Source organism: Plectropomus leopardus, chromosome 2 (assembly GCF_008729295.1).
Source record: "Plectropomus leopardus isolate mb chromosome 2, YSFRI_Pleo_2.0, whole genome shotgun sequence".
NCBI lineage: Eukaryota > Metazoa > Chordata > Actinopteri > Perciformes > Serranidae > Plectropomus > Plectropomus leopardus.
Window position 1 is genome coordinate 39,611,676 of NC_056464.1, and position 19,769 is coordinate 39,631,444.

The 19,769-nt window shown below is 38.9% G+C and overlaps 1 protein-coding gene across 1 annotated transcript in view; it reads right to left on the minus strand.

The window, feature by feature from the left end:
* Positions 1 to 228: 228 nt before the first annotated feature.
* The window catches only part of si:dkey-49n23.1 (semaphorin-3D), a 99,093-nt gene continuing 79,552 nt past the window's right edge, over positions 229 to 19,769 (minus strand). Inside the window, 17 exon segments of the mRNA XM_042510822.1 lie at positions 229 to 402; positions 404 to 629; positions 632 to 755; positions 757 to 837; positions 1,734 to 1,891; positions 3,273 to 3,337; positions 4,443 to 4,600; positions 5,426 to 5,467; positions 7,726 to 7,814; positions 11,407 to 11,487; positions 11,490 to 11,628; positions 13,953 to 14,097; positions 14,820 to 14,889; positions 16,006 to 16,120; positions 16,698 to 16,840; positions 16,960 to 17,088; positions 19,084 to 19,174. Of these exon segments, the coding sequence (XP_042366756.1) occupies positions 315 to 402; positions 404 to 629; positions 632 to 755; positions 757 to 837; positions 1,734 to 1,891; positions 3,273 to 3,337; positions 4,443 to 4,600; positions 5,426 to 5,467; positions 7,726 to 7,814; positions 11,407 to 11,487; positions 11,490 to 11,628; positions 13,953 to 14,097; positions 14,820 to 14,889; positions 16,006 to 16,120; positions 16,698 to 16,840; positions 16,960 to 17,088; positions 19,084 to 19,174 (1,944 nt within the window). The 3' untranslated portion in view covers positions 229 to 314.

Below are 19,769 nucleotides of genomic sequence, written 5' to 3' on the forward strand. Positions count from 1 at the left end.
AAAATAAAAAAAATAATTAAAAAAAGGATTTAAAAAATAAAATAAAAATATTTTACAGGATTTGTTTTGGTCTTTAATAGCATAAAAATAAGGTTTGAACAAAATCTAAAATAAAGGTCAAAATATTCAGGTTGAGGATATTTTTAATCTCGTTTTTCTTATAACTGTCAGTCTTTAATGGCAGATGTGGTTGTTGTCACTTTACCAGTTGGCATTATTTGCTCAAAAAGCAAATATTGTTGATGAAGCCTGTCCTCGTCCTCTGCGTGTCCCGGATCTGTCGTCCGTGAGCAGTCTCTGTGTCCTCCGGGGGACTAGAGGGGGACCTCAGGAGGGTTGTTCCTCCTCACCCGCGCCTTCCTGCTCTCCTGCTTGAGCTTCAGAGTGCGAAGTTTCTGCTGCCCGTTTCTCTCGGTACCACAGCTGCTCGCAGTACTCGTCCACGCTCAGACTGTTGGTCCCCACCAGCTGCAGGTCTTTGTAGCTCTTCAGAGGCAGCTGCTGAGGATGCTGGGGCAGCCACGAGTTCCTGTGACCCGCAGGAGGAGGAGGAGGTGGGTGAGGGGGCCTCGGCTGGCCGAGAAACCCGGCGACCCCGGCGGCGCCGATCCTCCCGAGGACGACGGGCCCGGGTGGTTGGGGCCGTGGTCGTGCTGGTGGCGGGTCGGGTGCAGGCTGCGGTTGGGGATGATGTGAACGCGGTACCGGGCCAGGACCTGGCTGTAGGAGTGCTCGTGGCTGGTGCAGGTGTGTAGAGGCCGAGTCAGCCAGCTCCAGGCGTTGAACCAGCAACCCTCGCTTCATGTGGAGGGAGCGCTCATCGTCCCTCTGAGGGAGCTGACAGAGAGCACAGACAAACACACAACAAGATGATAATTAAGATGTCGGTTCACACTCTTTGGTAATTCACATGCACATTTAACCCTTTAACATCTGGATCAACATCACCTTTTTTTCCTGTGTTGCGTTCAGACGCCTTTCACAAGTATTTAAATGTCTAAAACCTGAGAAAATCGATTTTTGTCTGATTTCTTTAAAAAATGTGGGACAAACATCATGAGCAACTTGGCAAGACTTTTATTGACTGCAAACAGTCAATAAAAGGTGACAAGGAAATTACCTGAAAACGATATAATTATATATTTAAAGTATGTTAAAGAAAAATAAATAAAAATCAAAATAAACAATAAAGAAATAAATAAACAAACAAAAAATAATAAATAAAATATTAATGCATAGCCATTTTTATTGCCAAGTAGGACTTTTGCTAATTTCTCACCAATTTTGGGCTGTTTCTTTTTAAGTTGCCTATTGCCTTTTGAAGGAAATCAAGCCACATTTCTCAGCTTTCAAAGGGTTAATTCCAGAAGACAGAGTATACACGTTGCCTTGAATTAAACACAAAATTTTTTGTCTTGAACCTCTCATTTTATTTTCGGTCTCCAATGGAGCATCATCAGTGGCTGTGGACCAAAATGCATCTGGACGTTTAAACGCCTGTATTCCTGCAGAGCATTTCATTTCATTGCACTGCTCACCAACACCACTGAAACTTTAGTTAGAAAAATAAAACAAGAAGTAAATTCATGGCAGGGAAAACTGTTTTTACCAGCTGGGTAGATAGTTTTTCTCTTTCACTCTCATGAGGAAAATCAGACATTTGAATTTTACTTGTGAAAAAACAGACATATCAACAACATCTGCTGTTTTCTGGGAGAATTGTTGTGGCTCACCTCTCTGCTGTCCTGCGTCTGACCGACAGTTTGCTGCTGGCTCTCTGAGCGCTGCACCGTCCACCTGAGCTCAGCTTGCGGAGACCGAGGAACGCACTCCAGGAAGGTGGAGTTTCCCTCCACGCCGTACACCGACTTCACCTCCACAGAGTCCGAATCTGACAGAACAAAAAGGGAAAAAAACAGAAATATATTCAGTATATACAGTGGTTTTGTGCTGAGACAGTTTTTTATTTTTGTTTTTTTTTTCAAAAGAGAAAAAGTATATCGCGACCTCCTCGGGACCTGTGTTTAAGATACTCAGTGTGAATATGAAAAAAGACGTATTTTAAGAATGGCTTAAAATCCGTCTGTTGTTGTTGTTGTTTTTGGTCTATTTCTTTGTATTATTTTATGCTGACATTATGTGTCCTGCATCTTGCATTATCTGTCTTCTGGTTTTAATTTCATCCTAACTGCCCTGTGTCTTTCGCTTGTGTTCAATATGGCCGTTTGGCTTTTTGTTGTTGTATCGTTGTAGTTGGAGCCCATTTCTGCTTTGCTTTGGTTGTCAAAGCACTTTTTAAACTCTGTTTTTAAAGGTGCTATATCAAAAAGTTATTATTATTATAAACAAAATTATGACAGGCACAAGCAAGAACATATTATTATGGCAGATTTTGTCCTCCATATAATAATTAATGCTAACATTATGAGTCCGCCAGCTGCTGTTTCTTTAGATGTGCTGTGGCTGAGCAGCAGCTTAGAAACGCCTGACCAGTGCGGCTCACACAGGCGGAGTGTGTGTCTCCCCTGTCATGTGGTGGTGTTGTTGTTGTTGTTGTTGTTGTTGTTGTTGTTGTTGTTGTTGTTGTGTGTTTTCTGGTAATGTCTTCAGGCTTCTGACTGGCCAATGTGGCGTTACAATAGAGGTTATATCACCACCTGTTGCTCTGGTGTAATCAGAGGAGGAAAATATGCATTTCTAAAAATACCCGTGTATGCGTAGACTAGGCCTGTGTGTGTGTGTGTGTGTGTGTTGTTTTGTTGGTGTGTCTGTCACAGAGAGGCAGGAGAAGAGGTAAACAGCAGATAGAACAGAGGTCTTTGAAAACGTTTCAGTGGTTTCTTCTCTTTATATATCTCTTTCTTATTCAGTCTCTGTTTCAAACTCAGTGCAGATGTATTTGGATCAGTGTTTTAGCTGCTTAGGAGGAGACGGACAGTAATTAGTGACTGCGCGTCATTGCAGATGCCCATTAAGAGGCTGAAATTACTGCATTCATAGGGGTGTTGTGTTCCCATCAATGCCAATCAGAGCTGGCGATGATAAAAACCCGTGTCTGCTGCAGAGGGAATGAGGCTTTATGGAGTCAAACTGACGTCCCACTGTGACGTTTTATATTCCACCAGCGATGGCGTCTCTAAATCAATCACAGAGTGTGTATTTAAGTGGAAATCTTCGGTTTCTGAGGACACACTAACCTTGTCTATTATGTAACTGATGACAATAATTCAAACTGAGACATTTTATTCGTATCAGACGTCGAAAATCCTTACCGTCCTCTGTGATTGGACACTGACTCCAGGGGTCTCCGTACTTTACATCCTGTCTCCGCGCCCGCCTGTCAGAAGAAAAAAAGAAACAAAGAAACATTTAAATAACTTTTATATCTGATTATTATTCTTTTTTTTCCTGTCATTAATGTAGGTTAGTGTGTGCGCACTAAAGCAGACAGCAGGCTCATTTATTTGAGACGAGCTGACAGCAGCAGATGATGCAGTTGTCTTTAGATAAAGTCGTATGGCGGCATTAAGTCCTCCTCCTCTGTGTTGTTACTGGGCGACCGCCGGCTCCTCGGGGGTGAAAATATGAAGCTACTGTGATTATGAATGAGCAAACACGGAGCAAGAGCAGGCTATGAAAATACAGAGTGTTATTTCAGCCACGGTGAAGAGCGCTGTCACGTCTCCGCCTCCTTCGAGGTCGACCCGTCTCTGCTGTGCTCTGACCCCGCTTCCCTTCCCCGCGCCCCCTCCTCTCCTCGCTTTACGGCCTTTAGACTCAAACACATCTGAGGGTCTCTCTGCTCAGTTATCTCTTAAACTTTCCTCTGCCAAATTTCACCAGGTCTGACATTTTCTCCTCTCTCTCTCTCTCTCTCACACTGTCAAATTCAAATTCAAATCAGCTTTATTGGCATAAATGTTCACATTACATTGTTGCCAACTAAGTTATAGTATATATGATAAACTGTTTATAAATTAAATTCTAGTTCTGTAGGACATATTTGGTAGCGAATGATATAAATATATATACATATATATAGAGAGAGTGATAAATAGATACAGATAAATATGTGCATATACCATTGCTGGTTATGAGTTACGTTTAAGGAAGCAAGATTCATTAATGAATGAATAATGGCGAGGGGGTGGGACCAGATAAGTTTACACTTCTTCCCACCTGTTTTCGAACATTAGATTCGACTATTTGTTTTTTGTTTGTTTTTTATGCACTATTCTTTTGTTGGTTTGTACGTTTATGGTCTTGGAAGGAAAAAAGGTACATGTTGGAAATAAAGATTAAAAAAAGAAGCAAAATAACAGATTATTAAATTATTATATTTTGCATAAAAGAATTAGATTATCACAAAATAAGAAATACATGAGATTAAAACTGTAACTCATCCTAATGAGTTAGTTTCTCCCCTCCCAGTGCCTTTTCACCTCTTGCTGGTGGGGAAGTATCTGGAGCAGGTCTGTCCGTCCCAGGAGCAGTAGGGGTCTCTGGCCAGGCAGCACTCAGCGCAGTCGCTCCCGTATAACTCACACCTCTGCAGCCCCAGCTGGACCACGCCGAGCTCACTGGACACGTACAGCTGTTGCTGTGAACGAGAGCGAGTGAGAGAAAGAAAAAACAAGAGTTTTTACATTTTTCTAGGCTCACTGTAACTCCTAACTACTGAGTCAGTAACTGGAGTTTAAGTCTTTGGCTTCGAAGATGCTGTGGTCCTGCCCGTAGCTGCGCCTGGATCAGGACTTGGCTGCACTGATGCTGCGGTCCTCGACAACACCAACTACTACTGCCATTAGTATTAGCTCCACTATTATTATACACATTTAATTGTTATTGCCACATACACAAACTACAATATTTGTATGTAATATTACATGCTATCAGAAATTGCAATTATTGTTTAATTTTTTTTGTTTGTTGTATTATTATTATTGTTATTGTTGCTGTGCATCTCTGATAGATGTCAGGGCAAACTGATCTTTGTGTATCTATCAAACATGTATTTTTAATATAATGTGAATGTGAATGTTTGCCTTATTTCATGAATATGAAAACAAGTAAGCTGAGGAAACTAAAACGAATCCTTGTCATTGTAAGAAAGAACTGAAAATCATTTTTAGAGCCTAATTTTCTTTTTTTTTTGTTTAGGTGTCTTTGTTTTCCTTTTTCGAAACAAGAGTTTGCCAATGTGTTGTTTTTTGTTTTGTGAGTGACTGTGGATTTAATCTTCACATTTTCTTATATTATATTATATTATTTTAGTTAATGAAGTGGAAAGGGGCTATATTCTGTGTTTTTACTTATATTTTGTAGATTAAAAAAGAAGAAGAAATGTAAATACATTTTTCTGAATAAATTTATACACACAGAAGTCAGGTAATAGACAGAAGAACAGGCTGAGAGATCGACTTACTCTCTTCGTTGACAGCTGCATGCTCAGGATCGGAGAAGGACTCTGCACGACAAAAAAGGAAACAGATGAACTTAGAAACCTGCTGCATAAAGACACAAAGACATACGACAGCATTTATATATTCAGTGTGAAAAAAAAGACATTTGGAGAAGTTTGTGACTGATGATGTGATGATGTGAAGAAATCAGACAAAAATGTGATTTTTAAGAGAAATTGGGGACCCTTTATCAGCCTGAACATGAAAAAATGCTTTTGGGTGATTAAATAATGATGAAATAATACGTTTCATTACAAACGGTGTACAAACATTAGTGCAGAGAAACACTCATCTGTGAAAGGATTTTTAAACTGGGGCAACATGAATGCCACGGCTGAATGAAGGAAAACACCCTGAAACATAAAACTGTAACTGTGCACATCTCACCTGAGATAAAGACAGATGGCTCAGACGATTAACACAAAGACGGCCGGCGTTGCTCTTTAAAACAGCTGATATTTCAGCCGTGCAGAGGCAGAGGAATGCCTCCGAGCTGCGTTAGAGGTCAGAGCAGCTACTGAGATTAGAAATCTAACGAGCCTCTTTCTCCTGCAGGGGACTAAACGACCCCACAGCTCCTTTTTCCAGCTCACTGGCTCGTTTCAGCGTTTCACAAAGGGAGTAAATGACCCCTGACCACTCTGAGCGGAGCGGCCGAGCCCAAGGAGGAGACTCAGAATACGACAGAGGGCAGATATCTTTACAGCACGGAGACTCTGCCGGCTCTGCCGGGGGGCCACAGCAGCCCCGTACTTGTTTTTTTTAGGATTTTAGGACATTTGCAGGATTTATGACATTTCTAGGATCTTTGCAAATTTTCTAGGATATTAGGAAACTTCAAGGATTTGACATGTTTCTAGGAGTGAAGAACATTTTGTGGATTTTAGGACATTTCTAGGATTTTAGGATGTAGGTAATTTGTGGATTTTTAAGATATTTCTTATAACTTTCTTTGACAGTAATCAGATTATAAGACATTATTTTAAGGATTTTGAGATTATAAGACATTATTTTGGATCTGAGAATGTTTTAGGATTTTAAAATATTTTGTGGAATTTAGCCCGTTTCTAGGATTTTAGGACATTTCTCAGATGAACAGATGTTTCTAGGATTTTAGGACATTTCATGGATTTTAGAAGGTTTCTTGGATTTTAGGACATTTCTAGGATTTTAGGATATTTTGTTGATTTTAGGACATTTCTATTATTTTAGGATATTTCTGGGATTTTAGGACATTATGAAGATTTTAGGACAGTTCTAGGACTTGAGGATATTACTTGGATTTTAGGACATTAGGGGTCTTAGCTGGGACCGCTGTGGGGGGTGTGAGGGATCCTCCACTGGCACTTTTGGATGCTGTCTGATGCACTCCTCTGGCTCAAACCTTTAAAGTTAAGAACTAAAACCTGCTGTTCTGCTGTACGGTCAGAACCAGCTGCGTTACCTCTGTCTCTGTTTTTGTGAGAGGCTGCTGGAAATGGGTTAGTTCCTGTTTTAATCTCAGTAAACAGACAAAGTGCATCTGGTTTCCTGTTTGTTTGTGGCTGTTTTGTGTTTCTGTCTTTGTTCCTTCCTTTCACCTGTGCTCTTTTTTAAAGCCTTACTTCCTCCCGTCTTTTAATCCCTCTCCTCCGCGTGTCCTCCTCTATTTTCGTCCCCTCTCTTCTGCTCTTTCCATATTTTGTTCCGTATATCTCCATTTCTGCCCTTTGCTCCTCTTCTGTATTAGATTATTTACACAGAGGACCTTGGGAAATATGTGCCCTGCTATCTGGTTTTTGGTTTAGTGAAGTTATTCCGGACAAATATGTTCCACTGGAAACGATATGCGAGGCCTCATGCAGCACATCACATGGTGCGTCGCTGGTCGATGGGTACTGAGAGACACCAAAACAAACCCTGAGATTTTAGCCATAAAAGTCCTGTGTGGCTGCATGTGTTTGTCTGTGCAGCGGGGCCTTTAATATTCTGAGGGATAATGTCAGCAGAGGAAATAAACTACAAGAACCTTCATTACCAAAAGTGTTATTGACACAGTTCAGACACATTTTTACCGAGAAATTTCCAGGATTTTTCAAGGACTTTGAGGCAAGAGCATACATTCTCTGAAATGACTGTCAGTACTTGTTATTGGTTCTTTTTCATCACAACATAATAGTTTTTAAAAATATATATTATTTCAAAAATAAAGAGTATGATAAAGAAAATTTAAAAAAGAAAATTGTCAAATGAATAAATAAATAAAATAATGTCTGAATCTCACCTGGAACAAAGTCAGCTCCTCCAGAATGATCTCCTCTGTGTCCCAGTTATCTTTGATGACTGACACGGCCTTCACCACCTTCCCATCATCTGAAAGAAAAACAGAAAAGATCATTTATATCATTTCTTTATATGCAAACACACACAATAATTATAATGCATTCACTGAGTAGACTAATGTACAAAAACTCTCAATTCAATCATGTTGATGCTTTTTGAACCCTGATGGCCTCAAATATTTAAAGGTAAAGTGTGTCAGATTTAGGGGGATTTGGTGACATCTAGTGGTGAGGACTGCAGGCTGCAACCAGCCGAAACTTCTCCTTCTTTTCCCGTTATAATTTCTTCAGTGTTCAGGAGGCTTTTATCAGGAGCTGAATTAACCACAGAGATCTCTTCATCTCCAAAACAAACACACCAGGCGATTTAAACCGGTAAAAATACAAAATAAACCAGTTTCATGTGTAAAATCCTGTGTTTTTGACACTGTTTGGCATGTCTCCTACTCAAACATGACTAATCAATACTTCTCAGACTACAAACAGAAACCAGAACACTTCGATCCCAAAATATCTTGTATCGTTGCATACAGATTCTACATATGCAGGTATCTTTTTTTTTTTTTTTTATAGAGATTAATGACTTAATGTTTGTATTAATGTCCACAGGTGTCCACAGGTGTCTGCTAAAAAAGCTACTATACACACAGTGAAAGCACACACTGCATTTTCATAACATGTACTGTACTAAAAACCACACACACACACACACACACACACACACACACACACACACACACAGATTTCCCACAGTGAGTCCCTGGGAGCATCCTGACATTATGTGTGTGTTTATGTGTGTGAGTGTGTGTTTATGTGTGTGTGTGTCTACAGACGAGTGTGTCAAACAGGCCGACCGTACATGGACTCATGATCGATGTCTGTGGTCGTCGCAGAGCGACGAGATAAAACGTTGTGTCTGCGCTCCAGCATTTTTTCTTCTCTCAGCCTCAACTCGGTGAGGCCGAAAAACACGTGAACACAAATAACGAGTCTGCTCGAGCTCAAAATGTTCGTAAAGAAGGTGCTGATCATGAAATGCACGTATGTGTAAGTTCATCATCAAAAACACAGAATCTCATCTCATCTCGTCTCTTTCAAAAACACAGAGAAAAACACGAGCAACAAAGCAAGAAATGTCACGTATTGCAAAAAAAATAAAAAAGCAAAAGGTGACAAGGAAATGACCTGACAAAAAGCTGGAATAGATTATTAAATATTATCAAAAATGGGAATAAAAGCTACATTTATAAGTCTTTAATTAAGTATTCAAAATGATGTTACAGAAAAAGAAACGCCACAGAACAGAGGTTCAATTTGAAAGGACGTGTGAGAGCTTCCTGCGCTCTGAGAAGCTTCAGGCTACAGCTGAAGCGTGAAGGACATCCGGTTTTCACATCCGAATTATAATGAGCAGGTCACTTTTGACCTTGTGGTTAATATTTAGGACATCCAGATAATGGAGGTCAGAGTTCACCGCTCCAGAAACCACAGGTTCATAGAGATTTTCATGGACTCAACAGAAGAGAAAGACCGTGCATTATTTTAGGGACAAGACTGAGCGGAGCAGAAATAAGAAGTTGTCAGCACTGAGCTGTCGGAAAATGCCGTCCATGTTTTATGGAGTTTACACAGATGAATAAAACAGCATATCATCTGTGTACACGTTAACAGACAGTATTTTACCATTTCAAACCTGAACAAATTACTTAAAAAAAATGGGAGGAGGACAACGAGCAACAAAGAAGAAATCTGGAAGCTGGAGAACGTGGAGTAAACTCACGCTGACACGGGAAGAAAATGCAAACTCCGCACAGAGCCCCAACAGTGCATTACCGACTTAAAAAAAAGAGGACATTTTTAATTAAATTGCAATTTAGAATTGTTTTGTAAATTTTAAATATGTGATTATGTTCATTAAAATGATATTTTCCCAGCTTTTTGCTTTTTTCACCAGACATTTTCCCTAACTTTTTAAAAATAATTATATAATTTCTTACAATTTGTACAAGAAATTACCAGAAAATTAACAAAAAAAAAGGGAAAAAGAGTGTTCAAAATGTAAAACAAACAAACAAGGAAATATCCTGACTCTGAAAAAAGTGCTTAATCATTATGCAATAATTAGGCAACATAATTTCATACATGTATTTATGTTAATTCTTTATATATTTTTTCCTTAGCTTTTTTTTTCATTTTAATTTTTTAAAATAATCTTTTCTATCTACAAATTTCTTACAGTTTGTGGTACATTTTCTTTTTTTTTTTTTTTTTTTTTTTTTTACCAAGTTGCTCATTACCTTTTTTTCCAAGTTTTTGAAAGAAGTTGCGTCAATTAGCTCAGGGTCAATATTAAACTCTTCTGAAATTTATTTTTTTCTAGGATGACATAATGACTCGTGAAGATTTGCTTAAATCTGGATTAGAAAGCCACTTCTCAGCTGAGTGCATAACCTGCAGACGTTTTGAAATTATTTTTTATTTTGAGGTAAACCACCTTGGCGTGGGCGCGTGGCTAAGCAGTATGATATATATAAAAAAGGGATATTATCTCGTATAACAAACAGCTACAAAAAAGAATTATCTATCTGACAGGAAGTCGAGTCAAAACATTCATCCTGGTCGTCCGACGTGAAAATCTGAGCACTTGAAAGAGCAGAAAGAGCATTAATCAGGCAGGTGAATGTGCTGCTGAATGATGCCGGAGAGGAATCCACTTAGAGGAGACGTATGGAGCCGTCGGAGCCCCTCCGGCCCCTCGGCCTGTCACCAGCCGTTAAATAACATCCACCATTTATCACACACACACACACACACACACACACACACACACACAAAGCCATTCACTGTCAAACACACACACAAGCACAAGATCACAACAGACTCACAGCTTCATGTTTTTATGAACACACACACACTTACAGAGACCAGACACGCTCGAGAACGCATTCACCCTCTCAGAAGTGTTTTTTGAAGAGAAAACAGTAAACGTCTCTATTTTTTCACCGTCAGAAGTTTAAAGATGTAATGAATGAATGCAGGATGTTTACACACAACAGATAAACACATTAACCGCGCTCAGTCATCCTGAGCGACACTTAGACGATGCTGTTTGGTTCAAATGCAAAGTTCTGGAAAGATGCATTAATCCTTCGAAAGCTGAGAAAAATGGTTTAATTTCTGTCAAAAACACGAAGCTTAGGCAACAAGCAACTTAACAAGACATGGCTCAAAAATGAGCAAAAAAATAATAAAAAAGTTTGAATTATAACAATTATAAATATAGTTTTCTCATTTGCTTTCCCTAGTTGTTTCATAATTTTCTTTTTTCTTTTTTTTTTCATTTTTTTTAAAATTCATTTTCATGTCATATTCTGGCCAACTTTTGCAAATTTCCTTTGCAATCTGCAGGATATTTCCTACCACGAAAGAAACCAAACCAGTTAACTCAGGTGTAAAAGATTTAATGCTTGTGAAAACTGATCCAGGTTTCAAAGGGTTAACTGCCTGAAGGGTTTAAACTTGAGATTTAAACTTTAACTGTTTTAAGTGATTATTATATATCTGCAGTTTTTCACCAAAAACAAGGACTTTATTTTCTCTGAAAGTGCCCTGCTCCCCCTCACCTGTGCCCAGGTGTAAGACATCGAAGGGTCCGTCCTCGGCGTCCACCCTGTCCACTACGACCCTCTTCAACATGTAGGCGCGTTGACGCGGGTCAGGATGGGTCTGCCGCCCAGAGGCAGGACGGGCTCCCACATCAGCTGGTGCTGCCGCATGAAGCTCACCACCTCGTCTGGGAAGTCTTTGGTGGACTTGTGGAGAGCGTCGTATGTCTCGCTGGGACACTGGAGGACGAGACAGAGACATATGATGAGCAAAAAGATCAATGGTATGGTACTAAAGAAAGGTTTGGGGAGATCAAGTAGATAAAAAAAGGATTCATGTGTCATTCTTTAAATCCGTTCTTTTATAGGAAAGCGTTTGTGGATATTTAATATGTTGATGTAGTTGTGTTTTATCATCCCTCTGCTGCCATTGTACGATTTTTTAGCAACACATTGTGGCATTTTTTTGCCAACTGTACCACAAAAACTGGGTGTTTTTAGCGGCACACTGTAACATTTGCAGTTTTTTTCTAATGACACATTTCCAGTCATTGTGCCATCAAAGCTGGTTGTGTTTTAGACCAAAACATGACCTTTTTCTAGCCATAACTAACAAGGTTATCGCCCTTTTACCATCATAAAATACTAAACTCAGCACTGATGAAATGTTAAGAAATGTGAAGTTATTTGTTAGATAATAATGAACACGTTTCACATCTGTTGTTTGCAGAAACGTACAATGCTAACATTTATTCTGGGGATTAATGGGCAGACAGAGGAGGACATGAAGATAATGTGGAAAAATCATTTTCAGACTGTGTCACAGCATACTGTGTGTTAATTCACAGAGAAACTCAGACATTTTCCTTAAGAAGAGGACAAAATCAGGAGATAAATGAGCTGAAGAGATAATATGAAGACTGATGAAGCGGTGTGAGCGAGGAAAGAAGAGAAGAGAAGCAAAGTGGATTCAGATGAATAAGAGAATATTTTAAACAAGTGGAAGCCATTACTCTGTAAGTGTGAACATGTGTGTGTGTGTGTGTGTGTGCGTGGGTGTGTGTGTGTGAGTCAGTGATCAGAGGTTGTGACCGCAGCATCTCTGGGACTGTTTCATTTAGCGTTTAATCACTCACTCACACACACACACACACACACACACACACACACACACACACACACACTGACACACACACACACACACACACACACACACACACACACACACACACACACACACACGCACATGTACACACACTGACGTGGCTGAGCTCTTCTGCAGTTTAACCCCGCGCTGCAGCCCAGAGAGGTGAATTCCCCGGCCGGGAGGATGAAATAACACCTGACACACTCTCAAGCCTCGGCCCTCCTGACAGGCTGAAGCTTCCCAGAGGAGCTCAGTGTTAAATCAGCGGAGGTTAACCCTCGCACAGCTTCATCGGCTTGTTTTCATCACATCTGTTTTGTGTGTTTGGAGTTCAAACTCGCAGGAAATACTGCGATCTTCACACAGACAGAAATACCAACCTGTCAGCACGAGATTTACTAAGAATTATGGACCGTGAACTTTAATAAGCAAGCGACCAACATCTTTAAATATCCTTAACCCTTTGAAACTTTGAACATTAGTTTTTTTTTGTGCTGCATTTAGACGCCATATGTTTACTAAAAGATAATAATTAAAAAAGCTGTGGAAATATATGTATTTATTTTATACATTTTATTATATTTTATTTTTTCTGTAACATATTTTTAAATATAAAATTATTTGAATTATAAATATGGACATAATATAATTTTTGGACAGAGAGGTGGGGGAGAAATTAATAAAAGATAATGCTGGAAAAAAGTATCTATTTTATATCTATTTTATATTTTTTATTACTTTTGTACTTTTGTAATTCTAAATCTAAAATTATCTTAATAGAAAATATTTTTTGGACATTTTTCCTTTTTTGGATAGAAAGGGTGGGGGAAGAAATTACTAAAAGATAATAATTAAAAATGCTGAAAAAAAGGATTATTATATATATATATATATATATATATATATATATATATATATATATATATATATATATATATATATATATATATATATTCAAACACTTTTTTCAGTAACATAATTATAAATATAAAATAAAAAAAAGTGTTTGAGTGTTTTTTGATTGCTTATGTTTTAAATGTGCTGCTCTGCATCATCGAAAGTGAGGGTCTCCCTCAATGATTCCCCGAGTCTTAAATAAAGGTTTGAATGAATGAATGAGGTTTCAAAGATTCAAAAAGCTTATGAAAGGGGTCTAAATGCAGCACAGGAGAAATTTAAAGGGTTAACGTGTGCTTCACACACCCAATTTACCTTCATCAACGGAAAGGCAAGATAGCCAGAAACGTTTGGTGGTTGGGCACTTTTTAGCTGTCTGTAAATTCAGAAGTTAAACTGAACTGAACCAAAACTCAGCTCCAAAAACAGATTAAAAACCCAAATATTTGACATCAGAGTAGTTTTGCGGGACGTGATAAAAGCGTGTGTTTTTACAGGTTGCGGCTGTGATGACACTCACCGTGCCGGGTCTCGGGTACGGGATGCGGCCCTTGTACTCCACCCAGCGATAGTCAGGACCTTCTTTATGAGCAAACGGCCCGTTGAAAGCGGCTCGAATAGACGCCATGGAGAACACGCACACTGCTGAACCGCGAAATATCGAGCTGGAGGAGAAAGACGGATAATATGAACTGAGTATCACATCATAGGTGCTCAAAAACATAAAATAAAGGGAGTGACAGAAATAAAGAGTTAATTATAAAGAGAGAAAGCAGAGCACCGAGGACGGACAGGGACGGAGGAGAGGAAGAAGAAATGGGAGTGTTTTATTACATCAGGGTTACAATAACAGCAGCGGCCGGGCCTCTTCACCTTTGACCCCGACACCCACCCACAGCTGACCTCTGATCCCCCACACCGCTGGGCGTGCACGTGCCGGCAAAGAGTGCGCATGTGAAGGAGGAGGAGATCCTCCCGGTGCTCCGCTGCTATCACTGTCCAAAGATGTTTACCCTCATCGTGAAAGCAGACTTTATCAGAAAGTCACTAAAGTTTATATTTTGTAGTTGGCAGCAACATTTTTATGAAGTGAAAATTTAAATAAAAACAGAATAAATAAAAATAGCTCCCTGAGGTTTCACAAAGTAAAAGTTCCTCCCATCCTGACGTTTTATTGCACTTTTTAATTCATTTTATCAGGGATCATTAAAATAAAATACAGATAATAATTGGATGCCAAATAATTGTCCCCATTAATCGTCCAGACTGAAAAATCCCAAATTTAAACGGTTAAAGAGTTATAATACACTTTACCTCTCTTATTTTTCATTAGAAGTAGTCTCAACAAAATATCTATCCAATATGTGTTATATCATATGTGTCTCACCTGGATGTACTGAAGACTCCATAGATGGTCGGGTTTTGAGGGTCTTTGGTCTCCAGAACAAAGATGTCCTCTAAAAAACAACAACAAAAAAAGAGACAGCTTTAAAGTTCAAATATTAGGATGCTCTTATCAGAATCAGAAATACTTTATTGATTGTGGTTTATTATAGTCGCTGTGATGCCAGCATCGAGAATTATGGCACCAGCACAACTATGTAAAAATATAAATAAAAACAGAATAAAATGAAAAAATAATTACATAGAAATACAGTAATAATGTTTAAAAAACCCCAATTAGCACGAGAATGTAAATATTTAAAAACAAAAGTATGTATAATATGAAGAGTATGTAAAATGTGTAGAAATATAAATGTAAAGAAATACAATAAAAAAGATTTGCACTAGTAAATATTTAAACATTTTGAAAGTATGTATAGCATGCAGAGTATGTAAAATGTGTAAAAAATGCAAATGTTAAGAAATACAGTAATAGAAAATTAGCACTAGTATGTGAATATTTAGATTATAATATGTATAATGTGCTAAGAGTGCCAAGTATGTAAAATAAAAAAATGCACCTCATGCTACAATGCTTAATATGTAAGTTAAAAATATAAATATATGTGCAATGCTAAAATGAACGACAGACATAAATAAAGTTAGAATAACAAGAAAGAATATATTGAATATGTGTATCATTAAAATATAAATATGGCTCACATTCAAGAATCATTGCACAGAGGACTTACCTCCTTAAAAACCCTATTTCACATTTGAAATATATTAAATAAATTATGGAACTTTAATTATCGATGTGTGTGTCCAAGCAGTCCAAGTGCCTACTGACTCAGTCTATTGATTAGTTATTGATTATTATTATCATTATTTGCTTTAAATCTTTTGACTTGCACTAACTTACACAAATAACAGTGAAAATAGTGAAAATAAAAAGCAAAATGTGCACAAAGAAGCGTTGAAAGAGAGTTTGGGAGTGAGGTGAGAAAACAAGGGAGGAGGATGGAGGGAAGGAAAGGAGGAGACAGTTCCTGCTTGTCAAACTTTGTCCTCTTGTCAAAGTTTAGGGAGACAAAAAAAAAAAGAAGGGAAGACATCGGGAACATAATATCAAAGGTCTGATTCAGACGAGTTCAGGGGGAAAGTGAGGCTGGTAAGCAGTGCCGTGTTACCGAGCTCATCGAACTGCGTGTCGACTCCAGACGGGCCGGGGACCGAACACACCAGCCGGGCTTTGAGGAAGGTGGTCCAGCGGTTGATCAGACTCCTCTTCCCTCCCACGTCATTCTGCGCGGATGGAGAGACGAGAGAGGAAAAGACCGATGAAGAAAGTGTGGAGGTCAAACGGAGAAAAGAGGGAAGCCCCAAAAGAGACTTTAACCCTTTGAGACCTGTTTGACAGGTTTGGTTTTCTTGTGCTGTGTTCAGATACATTTTACAAACATTGATACATTTTAAACCGGGTTGATTTCTTTCGAAAGCAACTTGATTTCTCTTCATAGCAGTATCCTGCAAATTGCAAGAAATTTGCAAAAGGTGGCAAGAAAATGACCTAAAAATTTGCTTTAAAAAAAGTTAGAAAAAAGAGACTATGACTTTATATATAAAATTTTTACTTTTTTTTCTTCAAATGTTGTTTTTTTTCAGGTTATTTCATTGTTTTCATTTTATTTTACTTATAACGTTTTGCTAATTTCTTACAAATTTTTAAGTATTTAAACCTTTGAAACGTGAGCAAGATGATTACATGAAAATTTGCTAAAAAAAAAAGAAAGAGAGAATTAAAACAAAATTATCAGACAAATTTTTTATTTAAAATATTTAAAGCAAGAACACATTTTGCATCCGTGTGTGTGTTTCGTACCTTGCAGACTCGAGCCACACGGCTGTACACCCTCTTGTCCCACTGTCCCGCCTCCACCGCGCGCTCTTTGAAGAAGAAGTAGACCTTGTCGTCGTCTGGACTGTGAGTGTCAGGGATGGAGAAGGAGCCCACAAACTCCGGCTCTGCAAAAGAAAGATAAAAGATGCATCATTTTGGAATAAAAAGCTGCTTTTACCGAGGCCACAAAAACAAACTCCTTCTGGTGTCAAAGCGAAGTCTTCGCGAGGCCGAAGCTTCTCACCGTTGAGCCAGTTGTGATCGTACGCTTCAGTCCGGATGTAATGTTGACTGCTGCCCTGGACGGACGTCCGGAAGATCGCAGCGTTCGCTCCCATGAAATCCACTGAGGTGCCGGCATACAGCTCGCCATCTAGGGAGGGGAAAAAAACCCCGAAATAAATAAATAAATACATTTTAAAAATAATAAAAAAGAAAGAAAGAATAAGAAAGAAAGAAAGGGGTTAAAAACAAAGAAATAGAAAACAAGAAAGATAAAAAGAAAGAAAGCATGACATAAAGGCAGAAAGAAAGCAAGAAACAAAGAAAAGACAAAGAAAGACAATGGAAAGAAAAAGAAGAAAGAAATAAAGAGAAAAATAAATAAATAAATAAAAATGAATAAATTTGAAAAAATAAAAAAAAAGATGGACAGAGAAAGACAAAGAAAGAAAGAAAAGAAAACAAGACAGAAAGAAACAGACGACAGACAGAAGTAAGAAAGAGAGAAAGAAAGAAAAAACAAATTACATATTTTGTGAAATCTTTCTTTCACCACTGTCAAAAACAAACAAAATAACTTAATGCAGACCAACATCATATCATAATTATAAGAACCAGAAACTCTGTCCTGTAACATGAATTATCCGTCTGACAGCGATTAAATGATTTATTATTATTTGACCAACGCAGAGAGAGTTGCAACATTTGCAGCACGAAGCTCTGATTTAGTTTCCGCCTTCGGCTTTGATCGTTTCCCCGTCACGGTCCTCAGTGAAGCTGTAAATATTTACAAGCTGATGCACGTTAGAAAGCAACAAAACAAAACCATCTTTGTGCGTTTTAAACATATATGTCATTTTGCAATAAAAACTCTTTAAATCTACAGATTTTCTTCTGGTGTTTCTCTGCGTGTCTGCTGTTAAAGGTCCAGCACTCTAACAACTAACAGAAAGAAGGAAAGAAAGAAAGAAGGAAAGAACAAGACGGGCTAGACAGAAGAAGAAAAGAAAGAAAACAAGAAAATAGAAAGAAAACAAGAAAAAGAAATGGCAGAAAAAGAAAGAAAGAACAAAAGAAAGAGAATGGAAAGAAAACAAAACAACCAGAAAAACTGAAAAACATAAAAAGAAAAGGAAATAAATGAAAGAAAAAAAACAAAAAAAGAAAGAAAAAAACAGGCAGAAAGAAAAAAAAGAAAAGAAAAAGACAGAATGAAAGACAGAAACAAAGAAAGACAGAAAACAAGAAAATAGAAGTACAAAGAAAGAAAGAAAGAAGAAAGCAAAAAGACAGAAAGAAAGATGGAAAGAAAGAAAGACAAAAAGAAAGAGAGACAAAGAAATAGAAAGACAAAAAGACAGACAGAAAGAAAGACAGACCCAAGAAAGAAAAAGAAAGACAAAAAGACAAGAAGACAGACAGACAGAGAGACAGACAGACAGACAGACAGAGAGACGGACAGACAGAGAGACAGACAGACAGAGAGACAGACAGACAGAGAGACAGACAGACAGAGAGACAGACAGACAGACAGACAGAGAGACAGACAGACAGACAGACAGAGAGACAGACAGAGAGACAGACAGACAGAGAGACAGACAGACAGACAGACAGAGAGACAGACAGAGAGACAGACAGACAGAGAGACAGACAGACAGAGAGACAGACAGACAGACAGACAGAGAGACAGACAGACAGACAGACAGAGAGACAGACAGAGAGACAGACAGACAGAGAGACAGACAGACAGACAGACACAGGGACAGACAGACAGAGAGACAGACAGACAGAGAGACAGACAGAAGGACAGAGCGCTGCCTGCTCGGCTAACAGACGCAGTCTGACGGCTCCACGCTTCACGTTTTCTTCTTCAGATTTAGTCGATGTGTTTTATGTCCGTCGTGTCTCGCGGGGCCACAGCTGACGTCAGCGCGGGAAACAAGCGAAGGACCACACACGCCACAGCTGGACGGACGCTGTGCAGCCGGGAATGAGACAGAGGAGGGACTGTGCTCTGCAGAGCATTACTGTCACCACGAGACGAGGACAGAGGGACTGAAGATGATTTAATGTCTCCACTTGTGTGAATGAGAGAGAGTGGGTGGGGGACACATGGTGCATTATGTGAGGACTGGACGAGACCTACCAGTCAGTCTGGCAGTGAAGGGCTCCCTGGGACTGAAGGGACATTTTCCTCTGCCTGACTCCACGGTGTGAGACAACATGAACAAAGGCTCCTGCAGGACAGAGAGACAGAGAGACAGAGAGACAGAGACAGAGACAGAGACAGAGAGACAGAGAGACAGAGACAGAGACAGAGACAGAGAGACAGAGAGACAGAGAGACAGAGAGACAGAGACAGAGACAGAGAGACAGAGAGACAGAGAGACAGAGAGACAGAGAGACAGAGACAGAGAGACCACACACAAACTCAGAATGAGCGGGGAGCAAAAAGGGGAAACGTCTTTTTTTCTGGTTTCTTTTTGTTTGACAGTCAGAGCACAACAGCCGCTCTGCAGAGACAGACTGACTCTAAAGGACACAAAACATGTTTACTGCAAAAGTTTAAGACGTCAGAAAACATTTCTGCCAGCAAACATCACAAGGCGGGTTTCCATCACAGATTTGTGCAAAAATAAGTGATATTTTCAAAATGTGATGTTCTGTGACTTCTCCTCTGGTGATAACATTCAGTAACCATGGCGATGGATGTTCAAAACATTAGCAGCTTTATTTCTATTGCAGCCGCCGCACCTTTAATGTGTCTTTTAACTCATCTTTTAATTTTATTTACTTATTTAAATTTTTATTTTGTCGTTTGATTTAAGGCTC